This window comes from Aulostomus chinensis, chromosome 14 (assembly GCF_037954235.1).
Source record: "Aulostomus chinensis isolate RoL2024-O1b breed Wild chromosome 14, RoL_Achi_v1.0, whole genome shotgun sequence".
NCBI classification, from domain to species: domain Eukaryota; kingdom Metazoa; phylum Chordata; class Actinopteri; order Syngnathiformes; family Aulostomidae; genus Aulostomus; species Aulostomus chinensis.
The window spans coordinates 15,458,289-15,479,202 of record NC_141333.1 but is presented as its reverse complement, the minus strand read 5'-3'; the positions used below and the strand labels follow the sequence as shown (position 1 = coordinate 15,479,202).

Sequence of the window (20,914 nt, the reverse complement as noted above, 5' to 3'; positions counted from 1 at the left end):
GGAAAGTTTGTAACAGCGATGAGCAGTTCAATTCCGTCAGGATTTCAGGGGAAGCGTTAACTATTCACCAGCATGGGAGAATTTCAGAATAAAAGCACAAACTCAATCTGAACTGAACGAGAACTCAATCTGAAATGTAAATATTAGATGTAAGAGTTTTAACAACCTAGTAACAATCGCTAACATACAGAAAAATCACACATACACACACACAATTTTGAAGTGACTTTTTTTTAACTCAACAGGGAATACACAGTTTTGACCCCTTAGTCTTTTCCATAATTTTACACCCAACACTGAAACACCTGTTTCTTTTAAAAGACTTTATTTCTAAGGGTGTGACAAATGCACAACCCTCTTAAATGATACTTTCCTTCTCTTCACGCAGAATAAAACCGTACAATATATTAAGCTTGTGAGAACCACAGACCTGATTTTAGGGATTTAATTTAAAATGTACTCAAAAAATCCATAGATGAGACGAGAGATCCAGATATTCAACAGTCCTATGTTACTTCTAGGTATTCGGACTCATGGGGGGGGGGCTGGCCCACAAATGCCACCAATGGCAAGGCCCTGCCCACAGCTGATGAGTTCAGATTGTACTTCAATATTCCTAATATTTTCTTCTTTACTTCTCTTCAATCCTCGATGTTGTTGTGCTCGGATTCTCCTTTTCCTCTGGTCCTTACAGTTCGTCTACATTCTACACGTGTCGAGTCGATTTGTTCCTTCTTTGCATTAAAACTGCAGGGACCAGAAAACCGGAGTGGTGCCAGACAAGGAAGTTGGGAGGAGGGACCAGCGCAGTGGCGTGGTGTGTGTGTGTGTGTGTGTGTGTGTGTATGAGCGCGACTATGTCCGTGCGTGCGCGTGTGTGTGTGGTGAAAGACTACATTGGGATTCTCCTTCAGAGCAGCGACATCGGATGATCTCTCAACTACTTTTGCTTTTGTGCTCGGATCCCAGCAGTAATGCGCGCAAACGGACGCAGCAGGACGTCGCCGCGTGTTTACTGGGAAACGAGTTTTTAAAGGAAAGTCGCGCACCTTTGCTGTCAATGTGAGGGCAGGTAGTGAAGAAGATCCCGGAAGAACTCGTAGTGCAGGTTATCAACTCGTTTGCATAACTTGAACTGAGAATACAAAGCAAGCCCATGGACGTGTTGATATTTTTGTAAAAAAAAATATATATATATATATATTTATATTTATATGTATTACCTGAAGTAGAGATTTTAAACGATATGAACGGAAAGAATATGAAGGAGATGAGGAAGAAAAAGCTGTACGTGGTGATGGACGTGTTGTGCGTTTTAGTTGGTGAGTTGTGGACTTTTAACTCAAATATATGCCTACTTGAAAAGGGTTTTTGATCATATCTTTGTGTTGACAACATTTTATGCATTCTTCCTGGCTTCGTGTGGGCTGTTTGTGTGGTTTTAACTCAGGACAACCCCTATGGAACTTCTTTTATAATGGAAACCCTGCCTATGTTTGCACCACAGTGTTTGTGCATCTTCAGGACAACTCTCTTTTAAAGGCAAATAGCTTCTCATGCTCCAAAGCTAAAATAGTAGTCATGTCTTGCTGTGTGTTTATGCAGATCCATCCTTGCTGGAATAGAGTCCACGCTGAAATACGGCATTAAAAAGCACCATGGTGAGCTGTGTGCTCCAGCCTGCTGCTCACCAAAAATACATTGCAGGACTTTACAGAACTTCAGGAAGCTGAATGTTTGTTTATGGAAATCTGATATGCATTTTCTTCCATTTTTGTTTGCCAGGAATCCTCCCAAGAATGTTCCACTTCCCAAATTCTAGTACATTTCCCAAGATATACTTCCGCTTCTGCTCCACGGACTATTGTTGTATGTTCAATTTTAGGAAAGAATGATTCCTTTTAGGGAGCGCATTGTTTTTTTGTGAAAATGAGCTGCTGAAAAGAGGAGTGATATCAATGACACATTTTGTGGTCTCCCTCGTGAGCAGTTCTTTGTCCTCATCCATCAGTCTTTAATGAATGAAGCTGATTTTAACATGATAATATGCTTCTTCTTGTTATAACGAATCCTCTGAAGAAGATGCGACCTCTGGTGATCATGTCTATATGTGGAATGTACCACTCTGGTGGTACCACAAACCCTTCCACAGACATATGTTGCATAATGGTCGAGTGTTGTTGTGTCTGCACAGGTGATGGTGGTTAATGGTGATGGGTGGGCATGATGGCATGTGGTTCCACCCCCCCTCACCACCACTAACACCGGCTTTCAGGGAGCTTAGGGGTGTTTTTCATCTCTGGAAACAGGCGCCAACCGCTGAATTTGATAAGCCTCACCATTTCACTGTCACAAGTCTGGGATTATTGTCTGGGCCGGGTTGGTCAGCCAGGTCCTGATGGCTCCATCCCACCCCTTTCCTTTACCACCCACATCATCGACCCAAATAATCATCAAGTCAACCCGAAGCTTATGCGAGGTTGCGCCAGCCATGTAATGATAACATGGAGCTTGTAATTACACTGACCATTTGATTATATGGAAAACCAAATTTTGTTTGGGTTGGGAGATTTGGCTGCATGTCTATCTACATTTCTTAAAGCAAAATTTACAGGATCTATCCTTCCTGATAAGTAACTGATATTTACTTTCTTTATTTTTGAGTCATTCAATTCTGACTCCAAATATTCAACGCTTGTTCACTATTGTTGCAGCATTACTCAAACTGTGAGAGATATGGATTTTGGACTGTATCATAATCATTTTTGGTATTTTTTTGTATTTATAATGTAAATGGTAGAATCTTAACACACGGCAAGAAATCTCTATTTCTGACAGTGACACAATTATCTCATCAACTCCTCTTCTCGTCGTGTGCATTGCTGGCACCTTGTGGAAGTGCAGCGCAACGCTTTACCATCTAAGGTCTGAGATGACAGTCAACTGAGATGACAGTCAGAATCACTGAGATCAAAGTAGGAGATCGACAGTGGTGTTAGATCGTGTGGAACACATGCTTCCACACTTTTGTTGTTCCATGTGTAAAGCGCTTTGTTGTGCTGTAGTTTGAGACAAACCTGTTTGTCCATGATGTATTCAAAATACACAGGACACAAGCACTACTGGATATAAAACAATTCCTAATCCTGACACTCATCAAATATTAAACAATACCAATTAAGTTTGCTTCAAAAATATATAAGAATTTGATTCACAGATCAAATCACTGTGAAAATGCAAATCAGGATTTATAACCTAAACTCACAAACAAAACAAAAAATAGAGCTCGTGAAAAAAAGTGCCCCTTCTTCGTAAAGGTGTAAGTAATTATTATCAAGATAGAAAATCTATATCTGTGGTGGTTTATCATGGATGTTTAGAACAATCTTACCTGAAACCATTATTTGTCATGAAATTCCAAGGACCGCTTTGTGTCATTCGCACCCTGCCCTGCCCAGGTCAAACTAACAGCTGCTGGTGTTACATGAACATGCTGTCTAGCAAACCCTTAGCCCTTTTTCAAACAAATCTGATTCCTCACACACAAGATCATTTGCCCTCAAGTTGTTATCTAAAAATTCCAATCCTAAGAGTGGCATGAGCTTGATAAAGACTTAGGTTTTATTGTGCTCTGGAGGGTTTTGGGCCTGTCAGGCTCCTTTATTCTTTCTTCTCAGTTCTCTTTGGTGTATCCCTCCCTTCCTCTTGCCTACTCTCTCCATGTAAGTCTACACTCAGTACAAATAGATGGTGGGTGTTGGCTCAGAGCACACAGAGGAAAGACCGGGGTTAACCGCTCCCTGCCCACAGCTAACATTCATAGGTACGGTAGGTGTAGACTGCGTAGGAGGCGGAGCTCTGCTCACACTGCCGAATGAATTGGGTGCAGCCGTAGGCAATATGAATGGCAATGAGCTGTGAGTTATGAGTAATGGCATAGATACTCCTAGTGCCGTGTGGCCTTGAGGCGAAGGCAATGGTGGAACACATGCTTCCACACTTTTGTTGTTCCATGTGTAAAGCGCTTTGTTGTGCTGTAGTTTGAGACAAACCTGTTTGTCCATGATGTATTCAAAATACACAGGACACAAGCAAGTTCTGTCGAGCTGTTTGACTTATTTTATCCACACGGACGCAGCTCCTCCAGAAAGATGTTACTTCTTTATACTATTTCATTTATTTGTAGGACCTGATTGTAGTGTTTTTTTAATTGACTGTCTGTCATTAACAAGAAGACAATCGAGCAAAAGATTATGCTCCGCTGCTCAAAGGCACAGACCTACCTTTTTGGGAAATACATTTATTTGCCATCCTCACCGGAGCCAAGCAAGCAGATCAACGGCCTTCTTTGCTCTGTGGAGGGAGCTACCACAGACACAGCTAACTGCTAGGTAGCTTAGCGCAATGATTGGTAGTAGATGGGAATTGTTAGCATACTTCTGGCAAAAGACATCATGAACTTTACCTGACAGCTTTTTCTCACACCCTCCATCCATTACCATACATCGTGCTAAGCTAACCAGTGGTCAGCTAGTTTCTGGGTGCCTGATGTACAGCGGAGAGAAGGGTATTGATCTTTTTGTCTGGCTCTGGGATGGATGGTTAATGAACAAATTTCCCCCAAAATGGCATGTTCCTATAAATGCTGTCTCTAATTAATTTACCCTTGAGCTAACTCCCAAAGGCCTACAGAAGTGAAACTACAAACAGTTGCAACCCATTTCCCCATATTAATGTCATCGGATTACATTTTGGTTCCATGTAAACATCCCCATGTTCCGCTCTTTGACCTTGCTGGAAACCGGTTAGAGTTTGTTGGTGAAGCGGCACTGCGGCGTCTCCAGGGAGCCAGGCCTCTCATGTGGTTGAGACTGGGAAGGATGATTGTCCTACGTTCTCAGAGAACGGCATAGGAGACTCCTGATGGGAATTGTTTTCCTCTGGAGAGCCGTGTCATGGAAACTGAAGGCCTATTAACAAACACACGTTCCTCAGAGACACATGGTTTTCTTTATTGTTGTTCTAATTGCAAAAAAAAACCCTTTGATCAGTCATAACGAATAAGATTCTTTTTCATGTCTTTTTAATCATTACCATTTTTTACTGAAAGTCATCCCAGTGCACAGTAGGGCTGACTCATGATTTTAGTGGAATGGTTAATCCCTCTGATGATGGGGATGTGAATTTTGCTGGGGTCTGTACCAAACAAGAATTTTCCTTCACGTCTGCAGAATTTGATTCGTTGGCCGGTGCATCTCCGTAACACCGCAGTACTTCATTTATGATGCTGTGATTTCACTAATATTTCAGGTAATTAAGCAGTCCTTTAGTACATAGAATGTCAGAAATGTCATTAAAGATACAATTTGTGGTAGATCTTTCCTACTACTAACCAACAGGGGGCAGCATTTTTCTGTTTGGAGCTTATGTGATCTAATGTGTCGGTTGAAATTTCCCCAAAGCTGCAGGGTGAAGACGTCCATGACTATAGGTGCAGCCAAAAGCTCCTTCACGCCACAGTAGCAATTTTTACGTAATTTCCACAATATCTCCTTAGTGTCATTATTTTGAACGCGTTGTTCCACCATAATGGTTGTCCATTTTATATGTTGCGACTACCTCAGCTGCCTGATCAAAGGAGGGATGCTGTCTCCCCTCACTTTGTTTCTGTGCACTTTTAACCAAACCACGATGTAGAACAGCACCAAAATTTTTCCAACTAACACGCCAGTGAGTCACTATCGCTGGGTGATGAGCTCCAGAGGGAAGTCTGAGGAGCCGTGGCTCCATAGCACTACGGTGACTCGCTGTTGCCTCTTCAGGACAAAAATGGTATCATGAGACAAGACGAGCCAGCACGAGCTTGTTTAGACTAAAACAAAAAAGTATTGTTGGAAAAATTGTTTAATCAGATGCCGTGAATTTAATATAGCAACAGGCTTATAAGTTGACAGCATTTATGCAACATCTCATCGCATACAGTGATTTACTGAAGAATCACGTTATATTTAGCGGTGATCTTTGAAGATTGAACCCACACACACCACAGGCTGGCTTTGAACTATTCCCCCAGACCTTAATGGTTACGGTTCAAACCTGTGTGGCCTATTTCTTTGATCCCTCCAAACCCAGACTCTTTGATTGCCGGTCCTGATTTAGTTGCCCCCACCACTCGTACGCTCTCGTCTGCCACCCTGTCTCCTTCTGCACTGCTTGTACTTAAGCATGCGTAAATGATGGACGGAGAAAAGCAGCGGGATTAAAAATAAAGAATGGGTAACAGCGGCAGGATTTGGTGTGACTGAAGTTGGGCGTTCCTCTTGTGAATTAGAATTCCAGAGGCCAACGCCGCAGAGCGTTGAAGGCTCAGCACATACCTTCCACATTAGTCAGTCCAGCTTGGGGTGAGACAGTCTGTAAGGGGGAGATGTTTTGTTACTGCAGTGCATCTTTAAAAGGTCTTTAACATCACCTACACAGCTTTGCCACCTTAGGTTTACCGCCGTCATGTTACACCGAGCATGTATGAATCGGAAGGAAGAAAAAAAGAGAGCGAAAAGGAAAAAAAGTGGACTGCATCTGAAAAAAGCCTGAAAAGCCTGCCTCTGTGCTCGTCCACAGCAAGAGGACATGAGCGGGAGGCAGTCGCGTATGGATGAACCGACCAAAAATATAAAGAAGGGAAAACACTGCTAATGAGAGGCAATATAATTTAGTGAAGAGTTGAGGAACAGAACGAAGGAACCTGGTTGACCTTCAAGCTGGCATGAGATGGAACATGAGTGTGGAAGAAATTAGACCTGCGAGCGGTCTAGCAAATATTCCAGCTGTGACCCTGAGGGAAAGTTGTAGACCAAGCAGGGCAGGCCGAGGGCACGAGAACACCCTTCTCACGCATGCACACCACTAGAAGGTTTTACACACCTTTTGAAATATGCATAATGAAAACACAGATGTACGTTTTGCGAATGGAGGAGAATGAATATTCGTTCTTGTGGTTTTGCAGGTGCAGCAGGTTATGTCAGAGGGTGAGAAGGTGTGAGGTGCTCTGCCTTCCAGATGATGGTGGTGGTGGTTTGAAATGGCAGTCGTACAGCAACATGAAAGTGAGGAAAAGCAATGACAGAGATAAAAACAACTCTGGCTGGGAGAAGACACAAGGAGCCTAGAATCTCAGCCACAGATTGTGGTCCCCATGGTCAAGTGTAATTGCACATCTGCCAGCTAAATAAAGCAGCATCCCATTGAGGCCTCTATTTTAGAAGCGGAGAAAAGTGTGTGGGAGGACACTGCGATCATCGGGAGAATGACGGGCATTGAGACAGAGAGGGAGAGACAAGAATGAATGACTTTGAGCAAGAGGGGAGAACCAGAGTGGAGGATGTGATGCAGCAGTGGTGGAATGAATGATGAGTAGTGCAAATTTCCTCTCACACTGACAGCTTTATGTGTCAGTAGGGTGTCAATTCAGACTTCTTCTGACTGTCATTGCTTTTCAGACCTTCTTGGCCAGTCTCAAGTCTTTAACTCTCTTTCCCCTTTTCTCCAAGTTTAGCGGTAATACAGGAACCAGAGATGCTCTATAATATTTGCGGATATTATTCCTTTTTGAACGTGTCGGCCCGATAGGCAAAACTGGTTTCTCTCCGTCTGTGGCCATCATCTGATTTTTATCTTAAACAGTGCTGATGATAAATGCTTTACAAGCAATTCTAAATATTTTGGAAATAAGAAAAATGATGTGTTTCCTAGTATGTAAAGAAAATGTAAATACTGAGAATGTATACAATATCATTGTGAACTTTTTTATTGATGCGATCAACATTGGTAAATATCAACAATTGACCCATCCAGTCGTTAAATATTCGCTTATCCGTAGAAATGCCCAGTATCCCCAACAGGATCACAGGTGTATGACAGTCATTATCAAGTTAACCTCCCACGAAGCTAGTAGCAAGCTGACATATAACTGATACTGCTAAGCTAATACTGTTTATGCTAACTTCATCGTTTCTCATTAAGTGGCTGACATGTTCATATGTGCTCTCAGATGCCTGAGAAAGTTAAATGTGGTCAATGCTGCATCCTTTATTTTGACATCGCAATCATTGCATGTCGTAGTTCTTTAATTTAAGCTCTATGTGACGTTTTTATTACCAAAACAAATGGCGTAGGTGTGCTAATGCTGCTCGCCTTGTTTTGCTGATGCAGCATCTCTGTGTCCGTGCCAGACAAATGGTTACGCATGACAGGAGGGATTATATTCAGCTGTCAGATAGTTCCTTAATGTTGTTGTGCAAAATAAAGATTGTTAACAAGTCTCAAGGCTCGAGCCTTTGGAGAATGAATTCAAGTCAAGTTGTGTTTGTGTTACTGAAATGTGACTTGAGTACAAGTGTCTGCAATCAGTTTATCAACTCTCTATATTACGATTTCTGCTCGGGGAAAACCCACATTGCTACTGCAGGTGAATGCTAATCTGCGGCCATTTAAACGTGGAGCCATCAAGTTCTCAGAATGCATCTAAGCCCTCTAGAATGGGCCCTCCTTAATCTCAGACAGGAAAGCCTGATCGCTGCATCCTGTGGCTTCAAACGGACTCCCATTAGGGGCTCAGGCAGCTGGAGATTAGCTTCTTGGCTACATTCCAGACGGTTAGTGTTTCCCTGCTTGCATCCAAAAAGGGCAGGTGTCTAGAAAACTCTTTTTCCTACATCCTAAAAATCCCCCCTCTTCTGTACCTGCCCTCTAGGTATGTGTGTATGTGTGACAGAGAAAAAAATATCTGCTGTAGATGTCTGAGTTAAGCTCCATGTTTAGGAAGCAACAGCAGCAGAGGAGCGGTTAGGGTTGTGGGGTTGTCTCGTGGTATCTTAGAGGCCTATTTCATCTGCAGATGTCTGTTTTTGCCCGTCAGTAACTGTGTGTGTGTGTGTGTGTGTGTTTTCAATTGAGTGGCTGGTTTGTTTCCTGCAGATATTATCCACTCTGCTCAGGAGACACACACACACACCTCAGGATGTGCCCAATTATACAAGCGCAGACTCTTACATCATTTTATTTGAGGGCTTTTATTCGAATCATATTTATGACTAACAAGAAAAAGTCAGGTGTCAGTCGAATCGGCGCTTCATTATGAACACAGAAATAAAAACAAAATCGGTTTTACAAGCAGAGTTATGTGAGACTAAGTACCCAGCAGACTTCACTCTGTCTATGAACTGTGTGGCAAACTGGCAACACTCCCAGAGCCTCAGAAGGTTTGGTTAAGAGGATTTAGTGAGTATAAAGACACAAATCATGTACCTAAACAGATAAATACCTCCAATGCTTCGTAATGCAGTGTTGACGATGGTCTTGCTAAGACTATTCATCCTTTTGTCAGCTTGTTCATTGAGCGTATTTAGAATATTTCATGACCCGCTAGAACGTCTCTTCAAAGATTGTCCACTTCATTTTTCTGCCAGCGTGATGAGTAACCACGACTTTCGTAAACCACTTCAAAGTTACAATCCTATATATTGTAGAAATAATGATGTCCCTCTGCTGTTTTTATGGGACATTCCCCATGCTGTGTTTTTTTAAATGAACAATTCTGACTTTGGCCAGGCCAATCTTGCAAAAACACTGCAGTTGTATGCGTCAAGCAGCTTTTTTTCCCCTCTGCAACGATATGTGGTGCTATGTGCAAACATTCTTCATTCGATATACAGACACAGCAAAACATTTCAGGATCTAAAATAATATTTGGAAGATGATTTAGGTGGCTGCAAATTAAATATGGTTTCTCCGAAACTGTCAAAGAGATGTTAATCTCTCTGTTTGATTTAAGGCTATAGCCTGAGCGAAGGTGAACCAGCTGGAGTTGCTTCTTGACATTCTGCCTCATTTCATGCCAGCTGGAAGCAGGATGCAGGATACAGATGCAGAAGCTGCCATCCAAGAGCCACACCACTAAATCCATGTCAGGGTTCTCTCCCGGGTCGGGGGGTGCCTGAGACAGGATGTTAGTCTAATATAAGAGCGCTTATATTGTGCCGCAGATGTCACAAACAGGATTTTGGTGGCATGTAGAGAAACATATACAGAATAAGACATTATACACACAGTTTACCACGTCCAGACACAGCTGACAGGTGTGTAAACAGGAAGGTTGTGGATGTCTGGTGGTTGGTGGCGAGTGGGAAGCTGCTGTCCTGGAACAGGTGTCGTCCAGCTGCTTGTGCTCACTAATAGTGAAGACAAATGGAGGGGGAAGGTGAGATAGGGGCGCTGAAATGAACTCAGATGAAGACAAACACAGCAAAGTAAACCGAAGTATTGGTAGTCTAGGGGTACGCAGGTCTACCACAAAGAAAGTTTCTTTAAACTATGCAACTATGGAAGATGAATGAGCTCATAAATGGAGCTCAATCAGGAGAGAAATGTGCAATTTTCAAAAGTATATATAATACAGTATATAACATGTTCATACAGCTCAGATTTTTTATTTTCACATTGCAAACTGTCAACTGGAATGTCAGTGGTTTGATAAAAGGGTCATATTGAAATTGCCGTATCAAAAGCAGAATTGCAAGATGTTATGTTCTTGATATAACCGACCGTAGTCAAAGTCCAAGAGTCAAGAACAAGGTAGAATCCAGTTTAGCCGATGCTTTTGATGCGAGCTGAAAGGAAACATCTAATGAAAGACCCGTTCATTGGAATGGCCTCAGCTGTGTGATGGTGCATGCTCAGCAGGCGTTGGTGATCGTGGTGCTGATAATGGGTTTGTTGCATCCAGGAAAAGAGTGCAGCCCAACAATAAGTGGAGGTGTTTTGTCTCGTAGCGACTACGCTTTCATCGTTCACCACAAACGCTGCCATTTTGTGTACTTTCCTAATGGGATATTCCAATATGACCGGTGTTCATTTGGTTCTGGTTTGACCACATTCCTCATAAATTCAAAAAAAGAAAGGTTAATTTTGAGAAAAACCTAAAATTTGCAATAGTGATGACTGCCTTTTAGTGTCATATCTTTCTGTGAAGACAGGAGACAGTGCTGAAGTCAAAATTATCTCTGTCTTCCTCCTTTCTTGTTTGTTGAGTCTAACATGGCTACTCCGAGGTCGGGTACCAGGAGGCAACTCCCCATGGTGTGTTTATCCTATAGAGTGCTATTGTTTATCCTCCTCTCAACACAAAGCTCGTGTTCTTCCTCACTGAGCCAGCCGTCTTTGTCTTTATTGTGTCTGCGAGGAACACGTGTGCAGTTAGCATGATGCTAAACAATGTCAGCACTCATCTCATGTCGCCTCGGAAATGTGATGTCACACAACACACTGGCCATTGTCTGATGAGAAGCTGAGGAGTCAGGGGTATTTCCTGACTTCATTTGTTCATTTCATCGACAATGGCAAGAATGGAAATCACTACCCAGGGTTGTTCCCTGTCCGTATCTAAAAATTCAGTCAACAGAAGCCCAAGAACATTTTATTCGCCTTTTATTTGAACAAGTACTCCCATATGTATATACTTTTTGTTGTCGTTCCACACCCATCGTGAGAAGTTTCTGAGTCCTGGTCTACCATCGTCTTGTGTATTTCCTCAATGGAACTCTCCTTGAATTCCTTCAGCTACAGACATTTTTTGAAAGAATGGGAGGGGTGCACTACTCATTTACACAGAAATCTAATACCATTGGTGAGTGCACTTTTAAGGAGTGTGCAGCGCTTTTTCACATCTGTTTCTCTTGTGTGTAGTATTGGCGGTATGGTATTTCCAGAGTGGCCCCAAGTCTCTGTCCACTATTCATAACGCAACTTAGGCTGTAACAAATGTTCATTTCCACCCATTAAATTATGACTAACAATGTAAAATGTCAAAAGATAATGACACTCACCAAACTGCTGGTTTGAAAAAATACAAAATATAACTTCCAAAAGTTAGCGTCCTGAGTGCCTTTGAATTTTAAGTTGATGGAACTTGAGAAGACAAGCAGAGTTAATTTTGTAAGAAAAGTTTATTTGTTTAATCCATACTCTAAATTGACTGTAGGTGTGACTGTGAGTGTGAATGGTTGTCTGTCTCTATGTGTTGGCCCTGTGATGGACAGGTGACCTGTCCAGGGTGAACCCCGCCTCTTGCCCGAAGGCTGCTGGGATAGACTCCACCCCCCGCAACCCTTAACAGGATAAGAGGAAGACAATGGATGGATGGAAGTGTATTTGCCTTTAATCATGACAAAATTAGCTCAACTTGTCTTGGCAATCAATTTTTATTTTTTTTTTTTGGAGTAACATTTGAAACACTTGAGTGACCCTTTATAGTAATGTGAAATTGAGAAATGGCATTTAAACCCTTAATAAAGTTGTGTATTGCAATAAAAACAATCCTCTTTTTTTCACAACTGGGTCTTTCTCAAACATGCTTTGTCAGCTTCAACCTGATTCGACTGGAAACGGTTTCTCAGCACTGTCGGCTCACAGTGAACAAGTACAGCTTTTAAACTCCATCTTCACTTCATGATAGGGTTTGTGCTGCTGTTATATGATCATGACATATTAGAAGCACTAGAATTAAAAAAAGTAACACTTAAGAGTGACAATTATCAAATCCTAAAGTTAGCTTAAAAAAGGAGAAACTATAGACTGGCAACAAAATCAAAATCAAAATCAACTTCTAGTTAAAAAATGATTTCATTAAAATCTCAGTAAAATGAAGTGACTCATTTTTAAGATAATTACTTATTCCAAGAAATCAAGTAATTTTTTGCTGTCTGCATCGGTGGATCATTTTGATTACTTCATGTATAAAGCACACGGGACTCTTCAAATGACTTGAAATACAGTTTGAAAATGAGGCACGATGTTGACTTTGGGGATCATTTTTATCGCTGAGGAAACGCAGCCTTATTACGAATGTTACGGTCAGATCAAATGGGATTAAATGGTAAAGTTTGTTCAGCGTCGGCGAAGACACGTGAACCAGCTGCTGCTCGAGCTACCTGTGGAGCAAAAGCGCCTCTCTGCCTTTCATTCATGTCTGTAAATACGAGTCCGGCCTGCCAGTGTGGGCAGAGGACGATTCATCTGGATGTTTACATGAACCTGTGTTTGTCAGTACAACCCGATTAAAATTTCTCCCTGTTGTACACACATTCCTGCAAATACACAGGGTTGCGAAGATGGTGTGTGTGTGTGTGTGTGTGTGTGTGTGTGTGTGTGTGTGTGTGTGTGTGTGTGTGTGTGTGTGTGTGTGTGTGTGTGTGTGTGTACATCAGAGGAATAGATGAGAAGATTTCTGGTGTTTGACATCAACTCAAGGACATCATTTGTTCTCTGGGGATGCTTCAGCGTCTATATTTGGTCTTGTTTTTGCACTCGGCCACATCATTTAAAAAGGACGAGTGCGTGCAATAATTTGTGTTGCATCTTGAAAGTGTTTGCGTACTTGTAATTTTACACAAACCTAAGTCTATAAATACATTTTTTTTTCTCTGTTTACTTTTGTAATTCCTTCCGGTGGATTTCTCAACTGACAGTTAACTTCCAAAGAAGGTTTTTTTTTTTTTTTTTTTCCCTTTTGGGTTTCATCATTTTAGAAGTCAAGCTCTTTAAGGAAAGAAAAAAGAAATGTGCTATCCTTAGAGAAATGTTTTTGCTTCTCAGTTTAGGAAATGATGTAATGTCTGAAACCCTGTTGAAAAAGAACAAAAAAACAAATATATTATTATAAAGCTTTTTTTTTCTTCTCAAATGTTGAAGCGCATTAGCCCAGTTCCATGTCTGACTGCCTCAGAAATAACAGACTGTTGTACTCTTGGTCTTTTCCTTTATAGCGGCACTCCCGTTCATCGTCATGACCATCGTGTTCAAGCCATACCAGCGGGGGGTCTACTGTTATGATGAGAGCATCAAGTACCCCCTAAAACCAGACACCATTACCCACGGCATGCTTGCAGCTGTCACCATCTCCTGCACAGTCATCATTGTAAGTTGTACTTCTTAGAGGGCGTTTTATGACTTCTCACCTCAGTAAGCTATTAGCCTCATTAAAAATCAAAATTACGGAAAGTTGTGCAGCACTTCACTGATGCGATTACATCCCGATGCTATTTGCTCCATTACTGAATAGCCAGAAGAATCAGGCGCATATGTAAGAAGGAAAAAGTGGTTTCATTTTAATGGTGCATAAAAAAAGGGGGGGGGGGGTAGTACAAAGCCTAAAATACCCTTTTTCTACATTTTCTACAGATATCCTCTGGAGAGGCTTATCTAGTCTACAGCAAGAGGATTTACTCTAATTCAGACTTCAACCAGTATGTAGCCGCTCTCTATAAGGTTGTGGGAACCTTCTTGTTTGGAGCAGCTGTCAGCCAGTCACTAACGGATCTCGCCAAGTTCACCATTGGCCGCCCGCGACCTAACTTCATGGCTGTTTGTAATCCTACAGTGTGCACGGGCTACATGCAGGTGATTAACTGCACTGGAAGGCCTCAGGATGTCACAGAGTCCAGGTAGGATGTTTACACTGGTTCTGAGTTTCAAAAACAAAACAAAACCAACATGAGTTTTGATTAGTCCTCTCTGTCCAGGTTGTCTTTTTACTCTGGCCACTCGTCTTTTGGAATGTACTGCATGCTCTTCTTAGCGGTAAGTGCAACACGTGTGCCTCAATCCATCGAAATGTCCTTAGCACAGTATATGGAAATCTCCATGCATCCACCCACATGCATGCAAATATTTCAATCAGGTATAATAGACCCCAGATGGCCTCATCCCGGAACAGTCCTCTGCATTTTGATCAGTAGTTAATAGCTACTTGTTGAAAAGGAGAAAGGGTTCATAGAGACAATTTGTGCCTGTGGACATGAAAGGACACGGCGATAGTTCAGAGACAGAATGACGATATTGAGAGAAATGATCTGCAGGCCTGTGTTGCCTTTTTCCCAGCAATGATGAAGTCGAAAACATGCTCTGTGTTCTGCCTTCCAGGCCTATCCAGTTCATTACCCTTGGCCTCATCTCTTTGTGTTAAAAGCCAGGCACCAGTGCTTAGACAGCAAGCAGCAAGAGGCCAAGCAAAGCAGCGCTGCTCAGTTCAAAGAAAATACAGAATATCTCCAGCTAGTGTCGCTTGCTGTCAGTGCTTCAGTCCATACTTTGTCAGGCAAATACTGCAAGTAAACAGAGCCAAACACTAATATCCAGCATGTGTCCTGTATGATGTATTACTGGAAAAGTGTCCTGCAGTGTCCTGTAGCTACGTGGCAAGGGGGATTTGAGTGTGATGCCAATTTTTGCACCTTCAACCGCAGTCCAGCCCAGCGAAGTCAGTTCTGTTGCCAGGTTCATAATTTTTTTGGCTGCAGTTGCTTTCCAGCAAAATACTGTTTCAGTCAGTCATTTTTTTATGTAGACAGTAGACTTTTTAACACCTTTTTAAAGTTAAATCAATCACTGCTTTTGCATTTATTTGAACAACTCACTCTCACTCTAATACTGGAGTTCCCAAATGTGGGTTCAAGCCCTCCTGCAGAGGGGGGCACAGGACACAAGTCCCTTTTACACAGCTTTTTTCAAGGTGGGAATATTACACCACTGTTATGTGTTGCTGTCTGTTTGAAAGCACACAGAAAAAGACTGGGGAAAATAGATCAAAACACCTTGAGCCAGAAGGCTGGAAGGCTCTACAGAACGCCATAAAATCACAAGCTTGGGCCGTATTGCGCTTGCTTATATAAGCGCAATCATGCATCCATCCATCCATCCATTTTCTACCTCTTATCCTGTTAAGGGTCACGGGGGGGTGGAGCCTATCCCTGCAGCCTTCAGGCGTGAGGGGGGGTTCACCCTGGACAGGTCACCAGTCCATCATAGGACCAACACATAGAGACAGACAACCATTCACACTCACAGTCACACCTACGGTCAATTTAGAGTATCAATCAGCCTCGTCCCCTCTTGATGTCTTTGGACTGTGGGAGGAAGCTGGAGTACCAGAGAGAACCCACACAGGAACAGGGAGAACATGGAGACTCCACACAGAAAGATCCTGTGCTGGAGCCGGGACTTGAACCTGGAACCTTCTTGCTGTGAGGCGACAGTGCGAACCACTGCACCACCGCCTGCTTAGCGCAATCAGAAATGGCAAATTTAAGAATGATTTGCTTTAATCTTTATTAGCCAAGTTGCAAACCTAAAAATAACTCTGAGTTCTTGAGGTGTTCCTGACCGAATTACAGATGGAACTGGAACACTAGAAGTAGAACAAAATGTAAAAACCAAAATACAGTACGGCTGACTGTCTATTTAGGCAAATCTAGACATGAGTTTTGCTGCATGATTTCATCGCCTGGTCAGAATATTATATTACACCTAAACAGGATTATGTCAATTCAGATAGATGTTGGTCTGGACACTAAATGTCTTATTACATCCTTTTTTGGTGTGATAACCATTCAGAGGCTAAAACCACAACATTTAAAAGGAAAGGAATGTCCACATAAACACACCGTCTCTCCCTTAACTCCCCGTCTCACCCTCTACTCCTCTTTTACTTCATTTTCCACTCCAGCTTTATGTGCAGGCCAGACTGGTGGCTAAGTGGGCTAGACTTCTTCGGCCCACCATCCAGTTCTTCCTGGTGGCCTTCGCGGTCTATGTGGGCTACACCCGAGTGTCTGATTACAAGCACCACTGGAGCGACGTGCTGGTGGGGCTGCTGCAGGGAGCGCTCATCGCTATTCTAAACGTGAGTCTCCAACTTTTTAAAAACATTTAGGATGCCCGCATGATATTTCCATGCCATAATATTCCATACTTGGTGCTCTTAGAAAGGAACAAACAATCAATGAATTCTCTGGAATATTTTTTGTGGTATCAACCAATAAAATGATGACTGGAATACAATGTTTGTCCAAATAGAGAAGATTTCAAGCTGAAAATACTCCACATGTTCTATGAAGTAATTCCAGCCGTCAACTTGATGACATTGTAGCTTTACATCTTATTTGTGGTTTCTGGCTTTTGGAAAAGCAAGTCTGGGTGGGACTGTCCATCATATGAGTGACATTTAATGGAAATCTTCCTGTTAGTACTCCCTTCAAAGTACTAAAACCACAGATGGAACAATATTTCAGCTTTATTTAATTCCTGCAGTAAAATCCATATAGACAGGAAGTAACAAGGGAGGGAAGTGTGCCTTGATACAAACCCACACACTCACACCGACACGTTCTCAGGCAATAGCCCATTTTTCTCACCTCATACAGCTGGGTTCCTTTATTGTTTAACCACTTCCCTGTTTTGATTGAACGACAGTCAGCACCATCTTGCGGAAAGTCTGGTGCGCGCGCGCGCGCGCGTGTGTGTGTGTGTGTGTGTGTGTGTGTGTGTGTGTGTGTGTGTGTGTGTGTGTGTGTGTGTGTGTGTGTGTGTGTGTGTGTGTGTGTGTACCCATGTATGAGTAATTGGGATGTGAGCCCACAGCTTTGGCCTTCACAGTGCAATTAGAGACCCTCCTGGGCATAGTGTTTTATAGCCTGCAGGGGTTGTGCCTGCTCTCTGTGTGTTCTCCTCAGATGTGTGTGTGCATGCGTGTGTTGATGTGTGAGTGTGTCCCCTAACAGCTGTGCAGAGACCTGTCCAGACATACGCAATCACACTTTCCAACTATTGGATCTCTGACATAGCTTAACTATGGGAATGTGACCAACACACGTCCTCTTCTTTGCAGGTGCACTGCGTGTCAGATTTCTTTAAGAAGCGTCCGCCACGTTGCACCACACCAGAAGCCACTGACAGCCACGAGCCAGAGAGGAAACCTAGCCTGCAGATCGCAGACTCGGAGCACGGCAACCATTATAACTATCACCACAATCCTGGCCCTGTGTGATAAGGGCTGACACTGGGGAGCGAAGGCTGCAGACTGCAGACCTCTTTGACGGAGTCAGGCTTTGATACTGTTTGGTCACCTGATGCTATTATGTGTGATGGTTTGCTGTTCTATGACAAATCATGGACATGTGAGATGTTAGAATCAAACCAGTTGTGTTTGAAAGCTAGCGATGTGGTCTGTAGCTTGCAGCCTTGCAGCCCCCAGCTTCCTCTGTGTCAACCACTCACACCCCGCCTGCTTCCCAACCACTGGACTGACTGAGGGGCCTGCATCTCACCGCCAGGTGCAAAAGCCTCCTCTCAAAGACACCAAAATGACCTCCTTTTCTCCTGTAAGAGAGAGAGGAGCATATTGTTTCTAAGACATCATTGTTGATGTTGAGTGTATGTGCTTAAAGCTTCATTAAGAGACAGAACCCCCCCCCCCCCCCCATGATTGTCTCTCGACGTGCTTTTGGCTTACGTGTTGGCAGGCTAGCTGCATAACAAGCATGATGAGGGCAATTACATATTTTTCTGGCCACCTGATGAATGTAAGTGTGATATTTGGTTGCTTTTTGCCAGCATCTCCTGGGAATCCCATCCAACTGGCTTTATATTTGTTCCACTTTTTAAATTCCACTTGCCTCACTCTTGTGAGAAGGTGATGCATGACATTTTTAGCGCCACATTTGCAGCTGGATTGAAAAAAGAAAGATTAAATATGTCACTTAATAGAGTTTCAGTATGTTTTTTAATGTCTTTTTGTAAAGCACCCAAAATTTTTTTTAAGCAGAATAAATACAAGAATTTCTATAAATGTAATCATAAGCACAGTTTGTTCAGTGTAACTTCAGTGCACCTTTAACTGAGCTGTAGTTGCCGCAATGTTTCATTCATTCAGGTCGTTTGGATGCTTGTGTGCAAAACTGCTTCTTAACAAAGCATCACAATTTAATCATCACTACAGGTGATCTGACATTAGATGACTAAGTGTTTGTGATGGCTTTCTTACACGCTACACAAACAGGTTTGTAAAGCTAACTCTGCTAATTTAGCATGCCTGTTAATCCTCCCAGTGCAACTGCTATGTGGTATCAGCTTTTTGGGTCATCAGAGCTGCGTTAAGCCGGGATACACAGCTCAATCTGGCCCTGTGTGAGTTGTCTCTATCATGAAGAGGATGTGTTGAGTCAGATTCAACATTAGCGCCGGATCTGGCTCCATTCAATGAAGTGATATGTTGAATTTGTACGAAGAAACATTGTTTCTCGACACGTCTTTTGCTTTTTTAAAACTCCGAGGAGTTTGTGATGTTTCACCTGTGTAAAGTGGACTGCAGGAAGCATTTTAAGACAGGCAGACCACTACTCTATTGCCAATTAACTACAAGAAATGTCTTTGTTTGTTTGTATAATACCAATAATCAAAGAAGGATGAGACACCCATTTTTTTAATGGTCTTTAATTTATTTTAAATAAAGACGTTCTTTATTCTTAAATTGTTAATGCCAGCGCTGTTGAGGATTTTGTGCAATCACCCCTGCTTGCATCTATGAGCCACGCATGCTGTGTGTACCAACACTATACGTCTGGTGTTCTATGCTGAGTGAAGTATGTATAGGTAAGTTTTAGTTCCATCTGTACAGTGTATCTGCCCATTTTCTCTCTATGACTGGTGCCTTTTGGACTTGCCACACAAACAGATCTAATTCCAGGTCTAAACATAATCCAGATGCCTTGGCAGACTTTTAAAGGGCTGTTGTAATGATAAAAGGTTACATGCCCATCTGTGTTTGGAAGCTGGTAACATTGTGCCATTTCCACTTCAAAGATTCGTCTATGTTCCTTTTCCCCTTCCTGCGTTGATAGATGGGGCTCATTTGTGAGTAAGTTCTCCTCAACAGTTCTTTTACAGCATGCAGATGCCCGGAGGACTGACGAGAGATCAGACTGACCACAGTCTTGATAGGAGGGGAGGGGGGGTGGGCAAGACGACAGAGAATCTCACCTGGCAGTGATTGTGGGGCCTCAAAGCTGAGCTGGGACCAGGGAAAGGCGGGGGTATTAACAGGGGTGGGGTGTGGGGGTATCCCTTCGTAAACCTTGGTCCTGGGGGACTTCTACACATTTAAAACAGATTTGCAGAAAGAAACAGCTGGAAATGGTTGAGGTGAAGTGCTGCGTGAGCGTTACACCCCCCCCCCCCCCCCAGCTCCCTCCATTTAAATCATCTGAGTATATCTGCAACTGAAATGAGGATATAGAAACATCATGGTGTTTGATGGTTCTCGACTTTAACCTGGCTCCATGTGTATTGTGTGGTGTTTTGTTTTTGGAGTAGTACCTTAAGGTGCTGTGTGTATATATGTGTTGTGTTTACTATTTGTGTAGATTATATCTAGGTTCTAAACCACAGAATTTTAAATAAAGTTATAATCCAAATGCAGTTTTTTTTAATGCAGTCATTTATTGCTTTACATTGTCTAAATACAAAGATCATGCCATCAGTTTGAGTGCTTTTCTTTAAAATGAAGAATGAAACTATGTTATTGCGGTTTAAAGATGTTCTTGGCAGACTCACTGTAGTCTTGACAACCAATCATTTTTCGTTCAAATGATGTAAAATTCTTCAGCTCATAAGATGTCACAAATTGAATTGAAAGCCGTTTAATGCATTTTTCTTTGCTCCAAAGGGCCCTAGAAATGTGTCAGGGGGTTTAGTGAGTTCTCTCATTCTTGAAACACACATATTTTTGAAGTAGCAGAGCAATTTACCCTCCGGAGCTGAAGGGGCACTATCAAGCTGGATGCTGATGTACTGTTGAGTCAGACAGTGGTGTGTGTGTGTGTGTGTGTGTGTGTGTACCCCAACTGACATGTTTAACTTCTACAGAGACACCTGAGATAGCAGTAGACTTTGGGATGATTTGGGAACATTGTTGTTACGTTGTTAATGATGCTATTTTGGGGGATGTGAGCGCTGGGAGCAGATATTTCATGTTGGCAGTCTCTACTGGCCGGAAGTGTGGGCAGACTGATGTTACAATAGTAAT

General features: G+C 42.5%; 1 protein-coding gene across 1 annotated transcript; it reads left to right on the top strand.

Moving 5' to 3' along the window:
- The first annotated feature begins 860 nt into the window (after positions 1-860).
- On the top strand, positions 861-20,323 carry plpp2b (phospholipid phosphatase 2b). Its single transcript, XM_086224777.1, has 6 exons — positions 861-1,322; positions 13,821-13,972; positions 14,236-14,498; positions 14,577-14,634; positions 16,559-16,735; positions 17,720-20,323. Exons 1-6 carry the CDS (start codon positions 1,247-1,249, stop codon positions 17,876-17,878), a joined length of 885 nt encoding a protein of 294 aa, XP_086080903.1. The 5' UTR covers positions 861-1,246; the 3' UTR covers positions 17,879-20,323.
- Positions 20,324-20,914: the final 591 nt, after the last annotated feature.

Coding starts and splice junctions, on each gene's coding strand:
- plpp2b (XM_086224777.1), top strand. CDS start 1,247: ATGAACGGAAAGAATATGAAGGAGATGAGGAAGAAAAAGCTGTACGTG. Junction 14,499..14,576: donor CAGGATGTCACAGAGTCCAG/GTAGGATGTTTA, acceptor CTCTCTGTCCAG/GTTGTCTTTTTACTCTGGCC. Junction 14,635..16,558: donor ACTGCATGCTCTTCTTAGCG/GTAAGTGCAACA, acceptor TTTCCACTCCAG/CTTTATGTGCAGGCCAGACT.